Source organism: Globicephala melas, chromosome 2 (genome assembly GCF_963455315.2).
Source record: "Globicephala melas chromosome 2, mGloMel1.2, whole genome shotgun sequence".
In the NCBI taxonomy this organism is placed as follows: Eukaryota; Metazoa; Chordata; class Mammalia; order Artiodactyla; family Delphinidae; genus Globicephala; species Globicephala melas.
In genome coordinates this window covers 38,028,899-38,049,289 of record NC_083315.2, presented here as the reverse complement: position 1 = coordinate 38,049,289, position 20,391 = coordinate 38,028,899, and the positions used below count along the sequence as shown (strand labels likewise).

General features: G+C 44.0%; 1 protein-coding gene across 1 annotated transcript in view; it reads left to right on the top strand.

Annotated features, from left to right (window-relative positions):
* ABHD2 (abhydrolase domain containing 2, acylglycerol lipase) overlaps positions 1–20,391 on the top strand; it is a 110,150-nt gene that overhangs the window by 8,538 nt on the left and 81,221 nt on the right. Inside the window, exon 2 of the mRNA XM_030878657.2 lies at positions 18,537–18,736. Coding sequence (XP_030734517.1) covers positions 18,543–18,736 — 194 coding nt within the window. The 5' untranslated portion in view covers positions 18,537–18,542. The remainder of the gene's footprint in view (positions 1–18,536; positions 18,737–20,391) is intronic.

Here is a 20,391-nt window from a genome sequence, read left to right as displayed (position 1 = left end):
GTTTCAGAGGTATTTTATGCATATCGCAGCAAATGTATGTATATCTCTATCCTGTATCTTTCTTTTTTCTATAACTGGCCACATATTGTGCTTGTTGTTCTGTTCCTTGCTTTGTTCGCTTAACATGGAATGATGGATTTTAGCAAATCTCCATATGTATTGTTTGGCATCCTATTAACTTTTCTCAAGTATCCAATTATGACATTACTGCTTTTGAAAAACTGAGGGAAGCACAATCATTCCCAGGATGATGTGATTGCACTGGAATCTTTCAACATTTATTGAGCCCTCTCTCTGCTGGGCCTCTGCCATCCAGGCTCTCCCCTGAAGCCTGGACACCCTCTGCCCCACCGTTGGCCCATGCTTAGCCCAGAGGTGGTTGTCCATGAATGTTTGCTGAGCTCCCAGCCCCTCACAGCTAGCTAGCTCCCTGTGTGGCCTGGAATGTATTCACACCGTAGACTTAGCTTCTCAGATTCCATATACCCTGGCTACAATTCCCTTCTCTATTCCAATCAGATAAATAAAGTGCTCACTCACTCTTGTCAATGACATTGAAAAATGTGCCCTTCTAAATAGTAAGATGATAGAAAATGCCAAGGAGATTATAGCCAAGGATATTTTTCCCAATTTAGAAAATACAGACCATTTCTCTCTGTCTATCATTAATATCACCCATCAGTCTATTTATTAACTCCCCGTAGAAAGCTGGATGTTACACTGAAATTGCAAGAGAAATCTTGACTTTGCCACCAAAGAGTTTATGAGAGGAATGCAAATTTCTTTAAGGCTCTCTTTGGATGGGAGAGGACTTGCAGAGCGTCTGTCAATGGGGCAAAAGGTATCAGGATCCATCCAGCTGTGTGACAGGTGCCTTGTTTCTCTGTATTCCTAGAGCCTTTTCTAGACCTGGCCCAGGGTGGGTCTCCAGGCCTCAGACTCCTCCATGGCATTAATAATAACTCACAGAACTGTCATAAGTACCAAATGAGGTAATGTCTAAGGGCATACTTTGTAAACAGTAAATTACAGATTGGTTTCCATGTCAACACCAATGCACTTTGTGACATGTTTCTTTTTTTTTTTCTTTTGGCTGCGTTCGGTCTTCGTTGCTGCGTGTGGGCTTTCTCTAATTGTGGCGAGTGGGGGCCACTCTTCATTGCAGTGCGCGGGCTTCTCATTGTGGTGGCTTCTCTTGTTGCAGAGCACAGGCTCTAGGCACATGGGCTCAGTAGTTGTGGCGCATGGCTTAGTTGCTCCGTCACATGGGATCGGACCAGGGCTCGAACCCGTGTTCCCTGCATTGGCAGGTGGATTCTTCACCACTGTGCCACCAGGGAAGCCATTGTGACATGTTTGAGGAATTACTGAGGTCATGTATTTAAATCACAAGCCTGTGATAAACTGTTGAGCTACACAAATAGGAATTTTATTTTTGTCTAGTTCTGCTCCTTCCTTTTGAAAATATGGTGACTTGTTAGTTGGCATTAGCCAGAGAGCACTTACTGGTTCCCAAGATGAGGGTTTGACCCCTAACCTGTGGTTCACAGACTTAATATTTTCTCTGGGGGGCTGATAGATAAGCTAATGGTCTGGAATGGATGCAGGAACTTGTAGTACATCCGTGATCTACTCATCACCTGCAGAAGATGGTTAAATTGGGGTTGGTAGTGATCGCTCATAGGCAAGTCCAGGAGCTGGACTAACTGGGCTTGAAGACACAGACTTTGGTCTCTGCCCTGGGACCCTCTAGCCCTGTTGGATAAAGTGAGCCCCTCTTCTGCCATGTCTGGTGGACACACCATTGCCAAAGATTGTGTTTGCATTTAAAATTTTCATTGTAATAATAAGGCACTCTTTATCATCCCCGTTTTAATAGGTAAGGAAACTGAAGTGCAAAGAGGTTAAGAAATTTGCCCAAAGTCATACAACCAGTAAGTGGTAGAGTTGTGGTTCAGGCCAGACCTACCTGTCCCCAAAGCCCATCACCCTACTGTGAGTGGCCTTACTACCCCACCATCCGTGCACACCCACAGGAAGCTTCTCAATGAGGTAGAAATCTTTGTAACAAGACTTGTTCTGACCTATTTACATAAACCTGTTTCAGATACCACAGATATTTAAGGAAGGATTTTCCCATTTTTCTTAGATATTAAAAAGGATCCCTATTTTTTAATTTCCACTAACCTCTCAATCTAGGTTAACCTTAGGATTAATTGTACTCAAATTTATATTTTCTGGATCAGATAAGCTCACATCAGTTGGAAAATGCCATAGACAGTTTTGTTGCACTGGATGTTTTGGAGTGAAAAGCACAAATCATGAGTCTTCTAATGGTATTTCAGTATTTATCTGAATGCCAACAGTCAATGGATAGTTTTCTGCCTACCTTCTCTTTGGGCATTTTTCCTTCCTTCTGCCACATAGAACAGCCTGTTTTTGCTTTGAATTCTCTTTCTTTCTTTATTGGTGAGCAGTTTCTGAAGTAGATTTATAACTCTGTGAAACTTTAGATAAACAGGGGAAAAGGTGAAAAGAAATATGGCATTGGACGTGAGCTTCTCTGAGTGATGAAAAGTGGAAAACTTTCACTTCGGGATAATTATTTGCCTGAACTTCAAAATGTTCTTTAAAATATCCAAAAGCTACTGGCAGCCCAGGTCACACTGAGCTTCTTCTCTTGACCCACGGTAGTATGGCAGTTACTCATAATGGCCCTTACCTCTCAGCCTAATGTAATAATTTCCTCATGAGAAAATTCTGCTCAAGGGATCAGAATGGTGATGCGTTGGGCCTTTCCCACAGGCTCAGTCAATCAATAAATATTTACAGAGTGCCCACCCATGCTCCACACCCTAAATTTAAACTAGTATACAATTTTACACTGAGGATTGAATTAGCAGGGCATAGACCGGAATCCCCAACAGAGATCAAAGGGATATGAATCATCACTTTTATGTGGAAATGAAGCTTGCTGATTTTCTACTTATGAAAGAGTATTTGCAAAATGTGAAGGGAGGAAACAGGATGATTTTCATGCTCTGGAGGGGATGGCCCTCAAATGAAGACTCCGGTATAGTTGAGCAGATTGTATGAAAACTACTTAGCTGTCATGGCGGCTTGGGGTGATTTTCACGTGGTGAATGACAATGTTTGTCCAACACCCCACGGGTCAGGTTACACACAGCCAAACAAAGCCTTCTCACACTTACGAGGCCCATCAGTCGCCCACTGGGCCAGCACAGTAGGCTCTACCAAGGTGCCATCTTCCAGGTTGATGTCTGGAATTCCCCCGGGAGTAAAAACCCTGAAGCTTCTTCCACAGTGACTCACTCCCACTGCTCCCAAACCTGTCCCTCTTGCCCTGCCTGCCACTCTCCTGGCTGCCCAGCATCCTTGGCTGGCCTGTGAGGCTAGCTTGAGGTCTGCACCCACCCCTCCTTTTTCTCTTCTTCTGTTCCATCCCTTCCCATGGTTCTCCTGAGCCCATCTGAGCCCATCTCATTCTTTCTGCCTCCTTTGTTTGAATTCCTCTAGTATTTATAGTTGGAACTTCAGGATTTCATTCTGAATTATACATGGATTTGCACTGTTTGCTAATTATTTCCTGGATGCCATGTATTATACTTCTTTCATAGTCCCCACAGAGCTTAGAATGAAGCTGGTGTCTTTGGTACCCGTGGGGAGCAGGGTGGAATGTCAGAAGCAGGATGTAGTTTTGCAAATATCTCCCCCAGTGGTATTAACACACTTTTTTGCAGGGGGAGGTCTATCCTTTTCTTTTACAAACCACTGCTTTATCCATGAGGGTGCTCCAACTTATACAGGTAAATCAATTTGGGGGAAATGGGATCACTTTCCTGATGATGGAGAAGCATTTCCTTCCTTTCCAAGGAAATCTTCCTTGATGGCTAGTTCCTTGCCTCCCAAGAAACGTGATTGGCATCACATATGCGTGGGGAAAGCCTGGCAGAGGAAGACCTCCTGTACAGTGAGCTCGTGGCTGAGTCTCTGCTCCATACGCGGCTCACCTGCCTTGAGCAGAGGTGGAGATGGACTCAGAGAAAATGCCTGCCTGATACAGGCAAAATTTAGACAAAAACCAAAGGAGGAAGGCTGCTGGGCAACTAGGAGTAATGGTGGGGACTTGCCCTCAGGCTTTAAATTAAGCCAAGAAAGCTCGCTTCCAAAGTGGGAGGACAGGGGGAAAGGCCCAGAACAGCAGTGGGATGTTTGCGCTGGATGGACCAGGAGACAAGAACTTTCGAGGGTGTGAACCTAATTCTGTCTCTTTACTTGGAAAAGCCATCTATTTAGTTAAGACCCCAAAATATATCAACCCAGAGGGCTGCCCTTTCTATCTCAGAGCCTTTGAATTTTTATTTTTCTAGATTTTCAGTGTCCTCAGTAGAAGGGTCTGATGAAGTCCAGCTCAAGACTGCCTGGGGACCAATTCCCATGTCCTTCATGTGTTGAAAATTCCCTAGCTGTTTCTTTAAAACTGACACTTTTATAATCTTGAAATATGTAATAAGGCAGTTTTCCTCTAAAACGCTCAAAGCATTTTGCAAACCTCATCTTGAGAGTATGGGTATTTTATAATTATAAAGAGGTTTTTTTTACCTACAAAATTTCATCAGCTTCTTTCCCTCAATAGTCTGTAAGGTAACCTCCCCTACCCCGTTTTATAGAAAAAAAGGAAACTTTCACAAAATTTAGGTAGTTCATCCAAGGTCACTTGGCACAACCTAAGCTCAAACACAAGTCCTCTGACTCTAAAACCTTTGTCATTTGAACCTGATTAAAAAATGGGCAGAGGCCCTGAATAGACGTTTTTCCCAAAGAAGACCTACAGATGGCCAACAGGCACATGAAAAGATGCTCAACATTGCTTATCATCAGAGAAATGCAAATCACAATGACAATGAGCTACCACTTCACACCTGTCAGAATGGCTGTGATCAAAAAGAGAACACATAACAAATGCTGGAGAGGGTGTGGAGAAAAGGGAGCCCTCGTGCACTGTTGGTGGGAATGTAAATTGGTACAGCCACTATGGAGAACAGTATGGAGGTTCCTCATTATTATAAAATTATGAATAGAACTACCATGTAATCCAGCAGTTCCATTCCTGGGTATATATCCAAGGAAAAAAAAAACACTAATTAGAAAAGATAAATACAACCCTATGTTCATTGCAGCACTATTTACAACTGCCAAGATATGGAAGCAACCTAAGTGCCCACCTAGAGATGAATGGATAAATAAGATGTAGTGTATATATATATCTATATATATCTATATCTATATCTATATCTATATATATACTATATATAATATGGAATATTACTCAGCCATAATAAAGAATGAAATCTTGCCATTTGCAACAGCATGGATGGACCCAGAGGGTATTATGCTAAGTGAAATAAGTCAGACAAAGACAAATACTGTATGATTTCACTTATTTGTGGAATCTAAAAATACAAAACATAAGAAAAATGAGCAAACATAAAACAGAAACAAAGTTAGATACAGAGAACAAACATGTGGTTGCTAGAGGGTGGAAAAAATAGGTGAGGGAGATTATAAGAGTACAAACTTCCAGTTGCAAAATAAATGAGTCACCCGTATGAAATGTACAATGTGGGGAATATAGTCAATAACTATGTAATATCCTTGTATGGTGACATAGTATAACTAGACTTGTGGTGATCATTTTGAAAAGTATGGAAATATTGAATCACTGTGCTGTGTAACAGGAACTAACATAGTGTTGTAGGTCAATTTTACTTCAAAAACGGACAGACAAACAAACTTAGAAAAAGAGATCAGATTTGTGGTTACCAGAGGCAGGGGGTGAGAGGAGGGGAAATTGGATGAAGGTGGGCAAAAGGTACAAACTTCGTTATAAGATAAAAAAGTACTAGGGTTGTAATGTACAACATGATAAATATAATGAACACTGCTGTCTGTTATTTATGAAAGTTGTTAAGAGAGTAAATTCTGAGTTCTCATCACAAGGAAAAAGATTTTTTTTTCTATTTCTTTAATTTTGTATCTGTGTGAGGTGATGGATGTTCACTAAACTTATGTGATAAATTTCATGATGTAAGTCAAATCATTAGGCTGTACACCTTAAACTTATACAGTGCTGTATGTCAAATACATCTCAATAAAACTGGAAGAGAAAAATATAATCTTTGTCATTTGATTATAGCACACAGGCCCTTAGGGTAAGTTTCAAAATCCCCAGAGAGGGCAAGTGATGTGCCCAGAGCTACAGAGCATAGCATACTCAGAGGGGAGAATAATTCCAGATACCATTGGAAGCAAGTTGTATGGAGACACAAATGGGATTCCCTCCCTCTTCTGACATCCAGAATCCAGCACGTCTGGGTCCTTCCACTTGGGTTGTGACCTAGAAGTTGGGGACGAGGCTCTGTCTAGCTCTCAGAATCGGCAGGACTGATGGCAGAGGCTGGGTAGGGGCTCCCTGGAGGCCCAGTACTGGGGCTGGCTTGTTCAGCCCCAGAAGGGTGACTATCTCGCATTAATATCGTGTCCTTCATTTTTAGCCTAAGGGTGTGAGTGTGAATCAGTCCTTCATATGTATCTGTATTTAGTTGGTAGAGTTTGTCTTCTAGGACTTGGGCACTTGTCACAGTGGAATCCGTGTGACCTTTAAGCTTACTACTCCAAGCTAGCAGGAGATACTCTTTCTAGTCACAGTGCCCGAGGTATATAAAACAGAAATAAAGCATGCCTTAAAATGCCATGCACGCTGCATACCCTTGCCCCTAGAACCTTCTCTCAGTCTCGGAAGGACAGGAAGCCCAGAACCTTTCCTGCTTTCTAGACTGAGCCCTGAGGGGAGCTACTGTTCTCACTACTGGCAAAATTCATCATCAGAGAGCCCAGAACTGAGAGAGGCGGAGGGGTGGAGGAGATCAGCCCTGCCCCTGGCCTTGCGAGTGGGCAGGAGTGTCTCTCCCTAGGGGAGGGGCGAGGGGCTTGACCTGTGGGTCTGGTCTCCTCACAGATATACTTCTTGCTGCCTGTGCAGTGAAAAGCAAGTGTCAGGATTATAAAGGGCTGCCCTTGGTAATGCTCACATTACAGCTTCCAGCGGCACTGTGCGCCATTCTGGCTCTGGGGCCCTTGGGACACCCCAGAATGCTCAGGAATGGGGACTGCTGATTATTTTTATTTTCTCATTAACTGAAGGTAGCTGTAAGTGCTTTGTTTTGCAGCTCTAGGTGAAACTTTCTTCTCTGTTTTAGTGAGTTCCATGGGGTCAATGATTTTTAGCCAAGGGCCGTGCCTCCCACCCCATCCCCAGTTTCCTCCTTCTGGAAGCTTTTTTGCTGGTGAGATTCCAGCACATGCCCCAGAAAGTTTCTTCTGTGGAATAAATCTGGAGATTCTCTTCTCTTCAGCTGTATCTATCTCTTAAAAATTCCAGTAAACCGGGCACTTGAGTTTGTTGGGTTCAGGCAAACTGGGATTTTCTTTTGATATTACAGATTTTAATTGCAGTGTATGGTTTTTTAAATTTATTTATTCATTTTTGGCTGCATTGGGCCTTTGTTGCTGCACGTGGGCTTTCTGTAGTTCCAGCAAGCAGGGGCACTCTTTGCTGCGGTGCGCAGGCTTCTCATTGCGATGGCTTCTCTTGTTGCGGAGCACGGGCTCTAGGCGTGCGGGCTTCAGTAGTTTTGGCTCACAGGCTCAGTAGTTGTGGCTTGCAGGCTGTAGAGCACAGGCTCAGTAGTTGTGGCGCATGGGCTTAGATGCTCCACAGCATGTGGCATCTTCCTGGACCAGGGCTCAAACCCGTGTCCCCTGCATTGCCAGGCTGATTCTTAACCACTGCGCCACGAAGGAAGCCCTAATTGCAGTGTATGTTTTTTAATACAATGTTAGAATTATCAAATCTCTCCATTAAAATGCCTGTCCTATTAGAAAATTCTCTCATCTCCATAGAGGAAACACCTGGCTTAGGATTTTTGGTTTGTTCTCAGGTGTGCATTGAATGGTTTCTTGATGGTAGAGAAAGCAATTTTGCTTGTGATTTTACTAAGTGTTTTTACCCATTGTCCTCCACTTGAAAGTACTACTCTTTGAGCAAGACTATTTGCTAATGAGAGAGGCCAGCTGCCTTTCAGTAATTTAGTAAATGCATGTAATAGTGCCCAATTAAATGTGCATGCTTAACTGGTGACTCAGTCTCCAGCTATTTTTAATTTAGTGACTTTGTGAAAGTTGTGGGTTAGTAGCCATTCCTGATATGTAAACAGGAGGTTCACATTTTCTCTCATAGGGTAAATTTCCTCTTACTAGAAACTTGTAGGACACTTTCTGAAATTTCAGCAGGATGAATGTGTGGCCTTATGACTTTGTGGAAGAATATGGTTAAATAAAACTATTATCACATGAGTGAGTTTGCACAAAAAGGCAATTTCAAGCTCTTAAATTTGAATGCAACTGAGAGTGAGGTTAACCTAAATGTATTTAATTATCTGTAAATTCTCTTCTCTTTACCAAATTGTGTGTGACTTAGGACATTCCCTTCACCGCATAGGACCTGATTTGTAAGGGATGTGGGACTAGATCTTGCTTTCAGTCTCCCTGCCACCACCCACATCCCAGTGTCATAACCTGGTCCCAGGCCCCCAGGGCTGCTCCCTGGTTTGATCTGCTGAAGGAAAGGGTCTGGGTACTTGATGCTTAATGTTCAAAAATTAATTAATTAATCAATCAATCAGTGTCTCTTGGCATCTCTGGAAAACAGGGTTTTGGCCCCGTCGTTGCCAGGGCTCTCCATCATTTGGGGCTTGAGGTAGTGGCGGTGGTGAGAAGGGGAATTTCAAAACCCAGTTACCCCGAAGACTCAGCCAACAGGACTATCCCTGGGAGAAGGACACGCAGGACTAGAACAGCCTGGCTGTGCTGAGAGGCGGTGCTGTGAGCTGCTGGCGGAGGTGCTCACCCAGGGAATCGAAATCTCCCTGTGAGATCAGAGTGGGGCCCAAAGCGGCCCAGGTTATCAAGGGTACGCAGGCCTGGGTAGACTAGGACATACCTCAGAACCTTCTGGCCGTGCCTCTGACTCTGTCCCAGCCCCGTGGCAGTGAGCACTTAACAAGTGCAGAGAAACAGCTCAGTGGGGGTGGTGGGGCTTTGTCCTAGCAGTCTGCTCTGGGCTTGTTTCTCCCCTTCTGTGGAGTTACTTTTTTCTGTGTGTGCAATAGCCCTGATTTCTTTAGTTAAATGGCAGATAAAGGGGTGAGAAACTGGCCCTTTTCCTCCCTGCTTTCTCCCCAAAGGTGTCATGTTGCCTACATTTCTGGTTAACTACTTTTATCTAAGTTGCCACCAAGAAGGCTGACAGATTGGGATGACGTGAGGTTTTGTCTGCTACACTACTCATAGGGCATTCTTGAGGAAGGAAGCCTGCCTGAGGCTTACTATGCTGGCGTAGGGTTTTATTTCAGGACATTGAAGAGGTTTGCTAGGAGAGTTGGGCCAGACACGAGTGGTTTTACCTGCAGGAAGGAGGTGCAGATGAAGGAACGGTCTCTCTGCGGGAAAGGAGGGGTCCCTTGGCAGAAGAGAGGTTGTGTGTATCGGAAGGAGGGGGTCCAGGCTGTGCACCGCCAGACCCCTTTCAGCACAGAAACGAGAACACACCTTGGAACTGTTAATGGACCTTGGTGATGAACACTTACTATCCAACAATTTATTAAGTCTAACACGGTTCCGCGTTAGAAGAATCAAGAGTGTGTCCTGGGATTAATTTTAAACTTGTTGGAGGAGACCCAAGCAGTGGATCCACTAGTTATTTCATTGTTGATGAGGCCTGTCAGCTGGGAAAAAAGTATCTTTTGTGGTAATTTCTGTCAGATTAGCGTTTACTTAGGCAAAATGGAGGAGAGTTTAATGGTGGGGATGGGATGGCTTATATTTGGGGGACGGACACTTACTGTATGTCAAGGATTGTTTTAAAATAATTTCTGTGTATTAACACCTTCAGTTTGCAGAGGAGGCCCAGAGGAGGTAAGAAACTTGCCCAAAGACAAACACCAGAACTGTCGGGGCCAGGATTTAACACGGGGTTACCTCACTCCAGGGCCTGAACCTAAACATAATCTTTTTCAACCTGATTGGAATTGGAAGAGAGAAATCCTTTAGGAGTTTGGTTTGGTTTTCCTTGAGGAGTATTTGCCATGGGACCCACGTATGTATTGAAGTTTGCTTGTCAGGTCCTTTGGGTGGCAAGGGAAAGAGGGCCCTCCCCTCCTAGCCCGTGATGTCTCCGTCTCTGGGCTCCCTCACTTTCCTATAACAGGAGAGGAAAGGATGGTCCTGACAGCTGAATCACAGAGGCAAAGAGGCCAAGCTAGTAAACATTTGTGCACAGAATACAATTTGCCTTGTGTTAACAAGTAGCCTGGGAGCATCTTGTTGTTAGCTGATTATTGGTATGTATTGGTTGGAGTTTGTCTGGATAACTTCCGAAAGCATGTGGCAGAGGGTCTCTTCAGCCTCTGAAGAATAGGGGTGTGGAACAGCTGAGTCATGAGAGGTCATTTGGGCTTATTCTGTCACAGTTCTGGAGGCTAGACGTCTAAAATCAGGGGTCGGCAAGGTTCTCAGTGTCAGCCAGGTTCTTGAGGGCTCTGAGGAAAATCTGTTCCCTGTCTCTCTCCTAGCTTCTGGTGGTTGCTGGCAATCCTTGGTGTTCTTGGTTCAGAGATGCATCACCGCAGTCTCTACTTCCATCTTCATATGGTCTCTCCTCTGTGTTCTGTGTCCAAATTTCTCTTTTCTTACAAGGACACCAGTCATGGGGTTAAGGGCCACTCTAACCAGTATGACCCCATCTTAACTTGATTATATCTGCAAAGACCCTATATCCAAACAAGGTCACATTCACAGGTCCCTGGTGAACGTGGATTTTGGGGGGACAGTATACACCCCATTATACCAGGTAATGAGTCTTTTGTGTTTGAGGTCTCTGCTTGTCTTTTTCTTCACTGTAAGTTTTAGATTTTCAGTGAACATTAATATTCCAAGGCTGAAATCATCACTCACCCATGGAGGTGGAATGAATATGATGGAATTATTGGCATAAATGGCACAGCTGAAAATATAGAACTGTTTAACTTATTTGAAGGAAGAACAAAGGCCCTGAGGGTCGTTAGTTCTTATGAGTTTTACTGTTTAATGGTCCATGTAGTAGGCTGGAAAACAGGGCTATCTTCTGTTACAGAGCACAGAGAGAGTGTTCCTGTGCTCTTTAGCCAAGGACTGCAATTCTATCCCTAGAATCTCAGAAATTTTGAGCTGAGAGAGACCTTTGGTATCATTGACTTCTAATCTAATCCTCTCATTTTACAAATGAGTTCTTTAGGGCCCAGAAAGGTTCAGGGACTTGTTCAAGGTCACCAACTGAGAAGGGGCAGAGCAGGCACGAGGACCCAGGTCTCAGAACCCCCAGACTGGGCGTCTCTCGCTGAATCTGTCCCTCCATCTTAAAATAACACTCTTAGTCATGGGGAACAGTGAGAAGCCCAGGCCCTCGCACTGGCGGAGATGCCAGTGGAGCCTGTCTTAGAGACTGAGGGCAATACCGAAAGTTCCTTTACTGCTGGGCCTTTGACAGCACCTTGGATTTCTTCGTTAATGTCGAGAAGACAAATGGAATTTTAACTATCATTTACAGCACCTAAATCTCACTCAAAAGAAGACTGCGGTGGGAGCAGGGAAGGGTGGAGGAAGTGCTGATCGGGTGCGTGTGAGGTGTGGGTGGGGAGATGTCTCCTTTCCATCTTCCGCATACCTGGCCCTAAGCTGCCTGAAGTGCACTTTAACTGGATTTCACCTGCCCAGAATGGGAGAAGGGGCACACAAAATAGCGCAATAGAAGCTAAGTTTGTTATGTCTGGAACAAGTGCAGAATATTAATTTTTAGTGGCAGGTCAAACTTAGATAGAAAGAAGACCATAAAATAAAATGCAGCAAGATAAGTTTAAATGAATATCAAGAGTTTTATTCTACGATTGCCAGTTAATTCCTTGTTTAATGTATATCGTGCACATGCACACGCACACACACACACACACACACCACAAAATCTCTCTCCCACAGACTTACACACACTTCTTCTAAATCTATACTTCACTAAGGTGCAGTTCTAGTTCTAACTTCTCCATAAGTCCTTTCCCCACTTATTTTTTTCCTGGACTACTTATTCTGGTCCCCAAGTTTCTAAAGTATATGTAGCCCTAACATAAACTTCTTTTCTTTTTCTCCCCAGTTAAAATGAGAATTCGGCTTAACTGTGGTTCTACACAATACTTAGTACAGAGCCAGGCACACAGTAGGTCATCAAGTCCTTAAGCCCACTGAAGTTCAAGGAAGGTGGCCCTAGCAACATGCGGTAGAACCGCCCTGCTCCTCAGGACTTCAGCTCAAGGCTCTGTATCTGGACTGTAATAATTAGAAACCTCTCATAGGATTGCCTTCACCGAATCAAATTCAATTTTAAACCGTTGGCATTTTTCAAACGTTGAGGAAATTAATTCTCTACTTCATTTGCTATTAAAAAAAGTTGTAGGAGGACATTACCTATCACATCACTCAAGGTCCCCATATGTAAAGTCCCGCAGAATTTTTTTTTATAAATCTGTGCCAGAAGAACCCTGTTTTCTTTGAGTATCTGTCGTGTTCTCTGGAGGTAAGAAGAGTGTACTACGGATTAGCTCTGCATTTTGGAGAAACCATAGGTCTGACTAGGTTTCCCTTTTCCCCCTGGCAGTCAGAAAGCTCAGACACATTCTAGGCTTAGTCATATGTTTAGTTGTATATCATTTATATATATAAATTTATTTAATTTATTTATTTTGGGCTGCATTGGGTCTTCATTGCTGTGCAGGCTTTCTCTAGTTGTGGCGAACGGGGGCTACTCTTCCTTGCGGTGCAGTGCCTTCTCTTGTTGCAGAGCACCGGCTCTAGGCGCGCGGGCTCAGTAGTTGTAGCGCACGGGCTTAGTTGCTCCACGGCATGTGGGGTCTTCCCAGACCAGGACTCGAACCCGTGTCCCCTGCATTGGCAGGCAGATTCTTAACCATTGCACCACCAGGGAAGTCCCAATTGTATATTTTGACCTAGGTATTTTCCTTGTTTAGAGTCTCTTAATTTCTTTTTAGATTTTGTTAGTTGCTATTTTAAAGCTTTTTTTTTTTGGTAATAAAAAAAAGTTTGTAGTCATTATGAATTTTGGAAAAGAAAAAGAAAAATTGCCTGTGCTCTAATAATAACCCAACCAGTATAGCATCCATAAAGATTTGGGGAGATAGTACTTCCTCCTGTGTCATTAGAAATTACAGACTACAAGAGTCTAGAAATAACAGTGGTTTAAACATGCAAGGGTTTATTCTCTCACATAAGAGAAATCCTGAGGTAGGCAGTCTGGGTCTGACATGATGGCTCCATGGAATCATCAGGGACTCCAGGTCTCTGTCTTTCTCCTCTGCTGTCCTCTCCATGTGGCTCCTAGAGTGACCTCAAGGTCACTTCACAGCCCAAGATAGCTGTCGGAGTTGCAGCCCTGTCGTCTGCATTCCAAGGAGGCAGGGAGGGAAAAGGGCAGAAGAAGAGTTAACTCCCTGCCTTTTAAGGATTCTCCCCAGAAAGCAGAGCAGCCCCCCCAGAACTGGCCAGCATTTAGTCACGTGGACTTGCCTACCTGCCATGGAGCCTGGGATCTGTAGTTAGTTTTTTCCAGCTTAGGTGCATTTTCCAGATTTGTGTTGAAAGAAAGGAGGAGAGACTTCTTACCAGGAAGCAATCAGCAGTCAGCCACATTTATGAATCTTTCTCTGTGTAAGTCTATTCAGCATTCTTTTTTTGTGTAGGGGGCATGTGGGATCTTAGTTCCCCAACCAGGGATTGAACCCGCGCCCCCTGCAGTGGAAGCATGGAATCTTAACCCCTGGACCACCAGGGAAGTTCCCTATTCAGCGTTCTCTTGAAGCTATCTCAAATAGTTTGTGGAAAAGAGTGAAGGTATAAATAAACATCAGTGTCAATATCAATAAATAAAACATACTACATCTTGTTATTTGCTACTCTGCCTTCCCATAATTGTTTTTTATTAATTTATCATTTATACATATAGTGATAGTGTTATGTTTTGAATATTCTATCAATATAGACTTATCCAGGGCTAGTAAGGACCTTAGATTTCTGCAAGGTTTGCACATTCGGATGCCTTCAGGGACCATTCAGGTACCAGCAATGATTAAGTAGGCCAGAGGTCATTGTTGAGGGCCATGATAGGGAGTGGTGGGAACTGTGGTAACCAGGAGGGAGCATGGCCTGTCTAGAGGGGCAGCCCCGCCCAGCTCCATTCATTGCTGCCATGTGAGAATGCTGGATCAGTGTTGCCAAATCTTCAGATTTTTTTCTCAAGAGAAACCAGAGATCCAGATTTTTATCTGAAATCTCCTGGTGTTTATAACTTAGCAGCCAATAAATTCATTTTTTTAAAATGCCAGTTAAATGCACTGCCATCCCATAGGTTGCCAGTTTAAGGTCTCTGATCTGGCACATCCCTTGTTTTTAGTTGGCAGCCGAGCCCTGGAAAGGTCAAGTAGCTTGTGATGTGGCTGGAGACATTGCTCTTTAGTCCCCTCCCCAAAAAAGCCTGGGCCTCTGTGGCTAATTTGTCTCAGAATGTGAAGAAATAATAAAAATTTGAAGTTGAACAAAGCTACTCTGAAGGTTAATTGAATCTCCCCTTCAACTGGCTTTCATTTTCTTTTTAAATCATTTTGGTGTGATGGAATCAGAGAAAATTGGGCTTCAATACCAGCTCTACTATTTTACAGCCACATGAACTTGAGCAAGCTTTTGGTGTCTCATTTGTGTTTTCAGGTAATATCCACTTTCTTTCTTGTTTCTCTCTTTCTTTACTTTTCCTGCTTTCACACAGCGTAGTGGTTAAAAGCACGCTCTTCGGAGCCTGGTATGAATCTTGGTTTCTCTGCCTACTAGCTGTGTGACCTTGAGCACGTTACTCAAGGAGGTTTCTATGCCTCAGTTTCGTCATCTGTAAAATGGGGATAATAATAGTACCTACCTCAGAGGTACAGTTAATAGCGTTAGGATGGGTAAAGTATGAAGAGCAGAGCTTGACACATAGATAGTGCTATATAAACACTGTCTGTCCCTCCCCCACCCCTTTCTCTCTTGTGTTTCCTCTGCTGCTTTCGAAGCCACAGATCTTTAGCCCAGTGGGCCTGGCTCTGGTTCCCCATCTCACGGTGAGCACTTTTAGCTCCGGATGGCCCTGAGTAGCCAGCCTCCAGCCCCCAGTATGGACCAGATTTGACAGGTGTTACGGCTCCCCACTTATTACTTTCAGTTCTGTTCTGTTTCTGGAACTGTGTTTTTGAGCCCATCTGTGCCCTTTTACTTTTCTCAGCTCATATTTTTTCTTGTCGTTGCTGTATACCTGGGAGAGATGGAACAAGTCAACTGCCTGCTGTCTTGACCTAAACCTGGCTAAGTTATTTCATTGGTCACACAGAGATGGTACCTGTCAGGTGTTTCTGAAGATTACGTTACAAGTTAAAGGACAAAAGCAGTGTGAGTTTGCGTTAGCCAGAGTTTTGAACGCAGCAGATAACTCGTCCTGGAAACCACAGAGAGCCTGTCAGTCTGTGGATTCACAGAGGCTTTGCCAGCAGGTCTGTCCAAACAGCCAAGAGTGCGTCACATGTGTTAATTAAAGAAATTGTCTTTTTCCCTAAAGGCTTTAAATGCAGAAAAACTTAGACTATGCTTATATTTCAGTTAAATTGCTTCTTTCTCAGCCTTTAATAGATCACCATCCGATCTTTTCAGCTTTTAGGTTAAATCGAATGAGATCTGACCTGACTGGCCCAGCTGTACAGATTTTCAAGAACAGTTCATATTCGCAGTAGAGAGGAACAGGTGACGTAGGTACATATTGGCGAGACTCTTATTTTTGCTTCTTCTCCCGACCTTCCCTGACATTAGTAAGTAGGAGTGGAAGTGGGGACAGAGGGACTTCTTGTACGTTTTTAATTCAATAAGTCTACTCTAGAGCAGCCAGGAAACTGGTCAAGCCATCCAATGCATTCTTCTCCTCTCTTTGCAACCAAGGGGATAAGAAGGATGTCTGTTTCAGTTCCATATCACCAGCATCATGTCAGAGAAACTGGAATTCCTGCTAGGTTTTGGTTTTGGCCCTTCACTAACTACACTTAAAAATCCCTATTAAAATTAACACAACATTGTAAATCAACTATACTTCAATAAAATAAATTTTTTAAAAAATCCCTATTAACAAGCTGTGTCATCTTGGATGTTTGTTTCTTGTCGGTTTGACTGGCATAGGTGGCAGGGCTTTGGAGAGATGAGGGACAGGGGCCACAGGTGGAACCCCTAGGGCATCTTTGAGTGCAGTGCTGTGTACTTTTTAGGTCACAGGCCCCTAGAAGAATCTGATTAAGTCTGCAGACCCTGTTCCCAGAAAACTTTCAGACACACACACTTTCATGTATAATTTCAGGGAGTTCCTGGACCTTAGAATTCCATAGGGGACCTACAGACCCCAAGTTAAAAGAATCCTTGTTTTAAGGGTTTGAGGAACAGCCTTTGGGGAACATGGCCCTAGGAGTGAGGTGACATGTCCCCAGAGGTTAAGTTTTAAGGAAACTGTCAGCTCATAAAAGGTCAAAGGTTGATGTAGCTGAAAAGTATATTCTGAGGTCCAGCCTTGATTCTAAATCATGCCAGATAAATTTTAAAAAATTATTTTCTTGCCCTGATGGTGAGTTAAGGAGCTGGGGTCTTTTTTTTTTAATTGGGGTATAGTTGATTTACAATGTTGTGTTAGTTTCAGGTGTATAGCAAAGTGATTCAGTTATGCATATACATATATTCATTCTTTTTTAGATTCTTTTCTCATATAGGTTATCACAGAATACTGACTAGAGCTCCCTGTGCTGTACAGTAGGTCCTTGCTGGTTATCTGTGTTATATATAGTGGTGTGTGTGTGTTCATCCCAAGCTTTTGATTTATTCCCCCCCCCACCCCCACGCTTTTCCCCTTTGGTAACCATCGTTTGTTCTCAATATCTGTAAGTCTGTTTCTGTTTTGTAAATAAGTTCATTTGTTTCTTTTTTTAAATTAGATTCCACATATGAGTGATGTCATATGATAACTTGTGGGATGTTTAATTGCCTTTCCTCACTGAGTTGGAACCCCTGCCAGAGATCGTCTACAGTGTGTTTGGGTCCTGTATTTGCCAAAATCACCTCGATTTTAGAAGAGGGCTTCTGAGACCTCTCTGGCCTGGCTGTAGGTCTCAAATGAGTTCATTCGGTTATGCCCCAAACACGTTTTTGAGAGATTGTTTTGTCCTGCCTCTTCTGTCTGCGCCGTTGGCCACCAGAGTTCTCATACTGTTTTTAGCAGAGGCTACTTGAAACCATTCCAGGGGAAGCTGTTGCCATAGCTACCTTGGCTGCCAGAGTTACCGTTTTCTCCTTTTTGTTAGCTTGTGGTTTCCCTGATTTTTAAGGTAACAGCTGATGTTCTGTTTTCCTGCCTTGCAGCAAGGAAAAGGATGGAGTTTTGTTGCTGTTGATGTTTAGTTTTTTATGTTTGAAGTGGTGTGTGTGTGTGCGTGTTCTGTGTACAAAATAAAGCTACCTGAGAAGATGAAAAGCCAGATATGCATGTACATTTTCCATACTCCAGTTTTTAATTTTGGTCTAGCAGTTGAATTTGGTCCACTTTTAGCCCAATTTTGGACTAACGGCTGTAGTCAGTTGCCTTCGGTGGGGAAAAATGTGGCCAAGTTCCATTTCACACTGCCTACAACTCCCAGGAGCAAGAACCACTGCGACCTGGGCTGAGCCTGAACTTGGCTCCAGCACCAGGGCTGCCTCCAAAGGAGCAGGTGGCTGAATCAGGCCCTTCCTGCTCTGAAAACAGAGGTGAGTCCAGCAGGCAGTACAGCCTCACCTGGTGGCAACAGCAGTCCCATCTCACATCTCTGTCCAAGGCTGTAAACACAGCGCCTCACGTGCAGCTGGTGCTCCAGGTGCAGGTTAAGTCTGCAGAGAGAGTCAAGATTGCCTGGTAACAGAAATCAGAGCTCGCCTCCTGGTCCCCCTTGTACCTCTCCGACTGGACTCCTTTCTCCTGCTCTCAACAGGACGCTATTCACAGCATTTTCCAATTCGCTCATCTTAGAATTAAATGTTCATTAGATTAAAAAAAACACCACCCAGCTCAGTTTATTAGTGCTCAGGACTGTTCATGATCTGGGTTGTTGCCAGTCTGTTGGCACTTGTAAGGCACCTATGGGAATCGGCCAGGGTGGGTTCTGCGGACACATCTGGATCGTGACAGGTGATCGCTGGCTTTGTCTCTGGGTGGTGGGCTCCTCCCCTCCCCACGTGCTTCTAAACCTGCCTGTACCCCTGCTCCCCAGATCAAGATGAATGCCATGCTGGAGACCCCCGAGCTCCCGGCCGTGTTTGACGGGGTGAAGCTGGCCGCAGTGGCTGCTGTGCTGTATGTGATCGTCCGGTGTTTGAACCTGAAGAGCCCCACGGCCCCGCCTGAACTCTACTTCCAGGACTCGGGGCTCTCATGCTTCCTGCTCAAGTCCTGTCCTCTTCTGACCAAAGAGTGAGTAGACCTCAAACCCACCTGTACACTGGCCTGCTGATCTGTCTTTGCAATGTTCAAAGAAGAACCTTCTCACAATGTGTCCTCAAGGCATCCATGTAAAATAGTGTCATTGGTGTTAAAGTAGCCACCGTCTCAATAGGAGCCTGGCGTTTGAATCCCGGCGGGCAGGAGACAGCCTCAAATCTTTGTTGCCTGGAAACATCCCTTCCTCCACGGGGTGGTGTCATCATCCATGACAAGGACTTTGCAGAAAACAGTTGTCATTTTAAGGTAGATGCAGAAAGCTTAGACAATATTCTAGCCCTTTATCAAATGCTCTGTTGCCAGTTCTAAGACAGAGAAATCATCCTGACCCAAAATAATTAATGAGCAAAAAAAGCACAGGCTCATTCATTGGGTACTGTCCCTCTGCCTTATTGAAAAATATACTGAGCATTAACTAAGAGAATCCACTTAAAGAGAGGGTTTTCATTGCAAGTGAACCAGATTTCCCTGCAGAAGCCAGGTCTGTGTTTTGGGGGTGGCAGGGGTGAGCACTGCTTCTGATAGAGGAAACCGTAGTTGTAAAACAAAGGGTATCATCACACGTGCTGTTTTCAGGAGATGCCTCGTGAAATCTTCCCCTGTTGACGTCTTCTGAATAACTCCGTCTTCCTGCAGCGCTTGGGACAAGCCTCTCACGTGAAGCAGTCCACGCTCTCTGGGGTCTTAGTTCCTTCCTCCTTCCTCATCATTGCTGCTTCACCTTGTTTGTGCCTCTTCAAGCTTAGTCCATTCTGCCAGGTTGGCTTTCCAGATGGATGCTGCTTGGAGAGCTGTCTTATCCCAACCGTGTCCCTGGAGCGCCTAACGAAGTTTCTTATACTCAGTGGACAGTAGCAGAAGCTCTTCCCTCTATCCCAGTATAACCTCTCACCGCCTCTGTTGGGTGAATGATTCCCTTCTAAGAGGAGATGGGCAGCAGAGACACCTGAGAGTTTGAGCTCTTGCTTTGTCCTCTTTGGTTGTCTAGTTCATTTTCATGTGCTGTTACCCATGGGTGAAGAGCTGTGGGCTGCAGGTGTTTTGGGTGTTTGTGTACAGTTTGCTCGTAGTTGTAACAATAATGCCATGACTCCAAAAAGTTGCTATCAAGTCGAGAGAGACTTATAACTCCGTCATATTGCCTAACACCTGTGGACTGCCATGTACCATATAAATGTCATCATAGTAAATTTGGACCTGCCCTGCTGAAGGGACTTTACATTACAGTAGGCTCCACAACCATTATCAAGGATGTAGTGTTCTTAGCAAGCAGTGTTTGCATTGAAAACGCTCCTCTCTGAGGAGCGTGCACAGAATCAGTATGTTTTCAAAATTGTCCAGCATTTTTCTTCCATACTTAATTTAGATAACTCACTCATCTGGCAAGGAACATTTGCACCCGATTTCAGATTGAGTGGGACCCAGTTAGACCCAGTTCCCAGGTCTTCTCTTTGTAGAGAGCTTTTGAAAACCAAGAATTTAAAAGCCCTACAAGATTATAGGCAGCTGAGTACACATTTCGACCCAGCATTGCTTCCTAAGTAATTAGAGGAAGCCCTGGGAAAGTTGCTCCTGTCCAGGCTCTGGATAAACATCACGTAAGGTTTGATTCCACAATAATTGTTAAA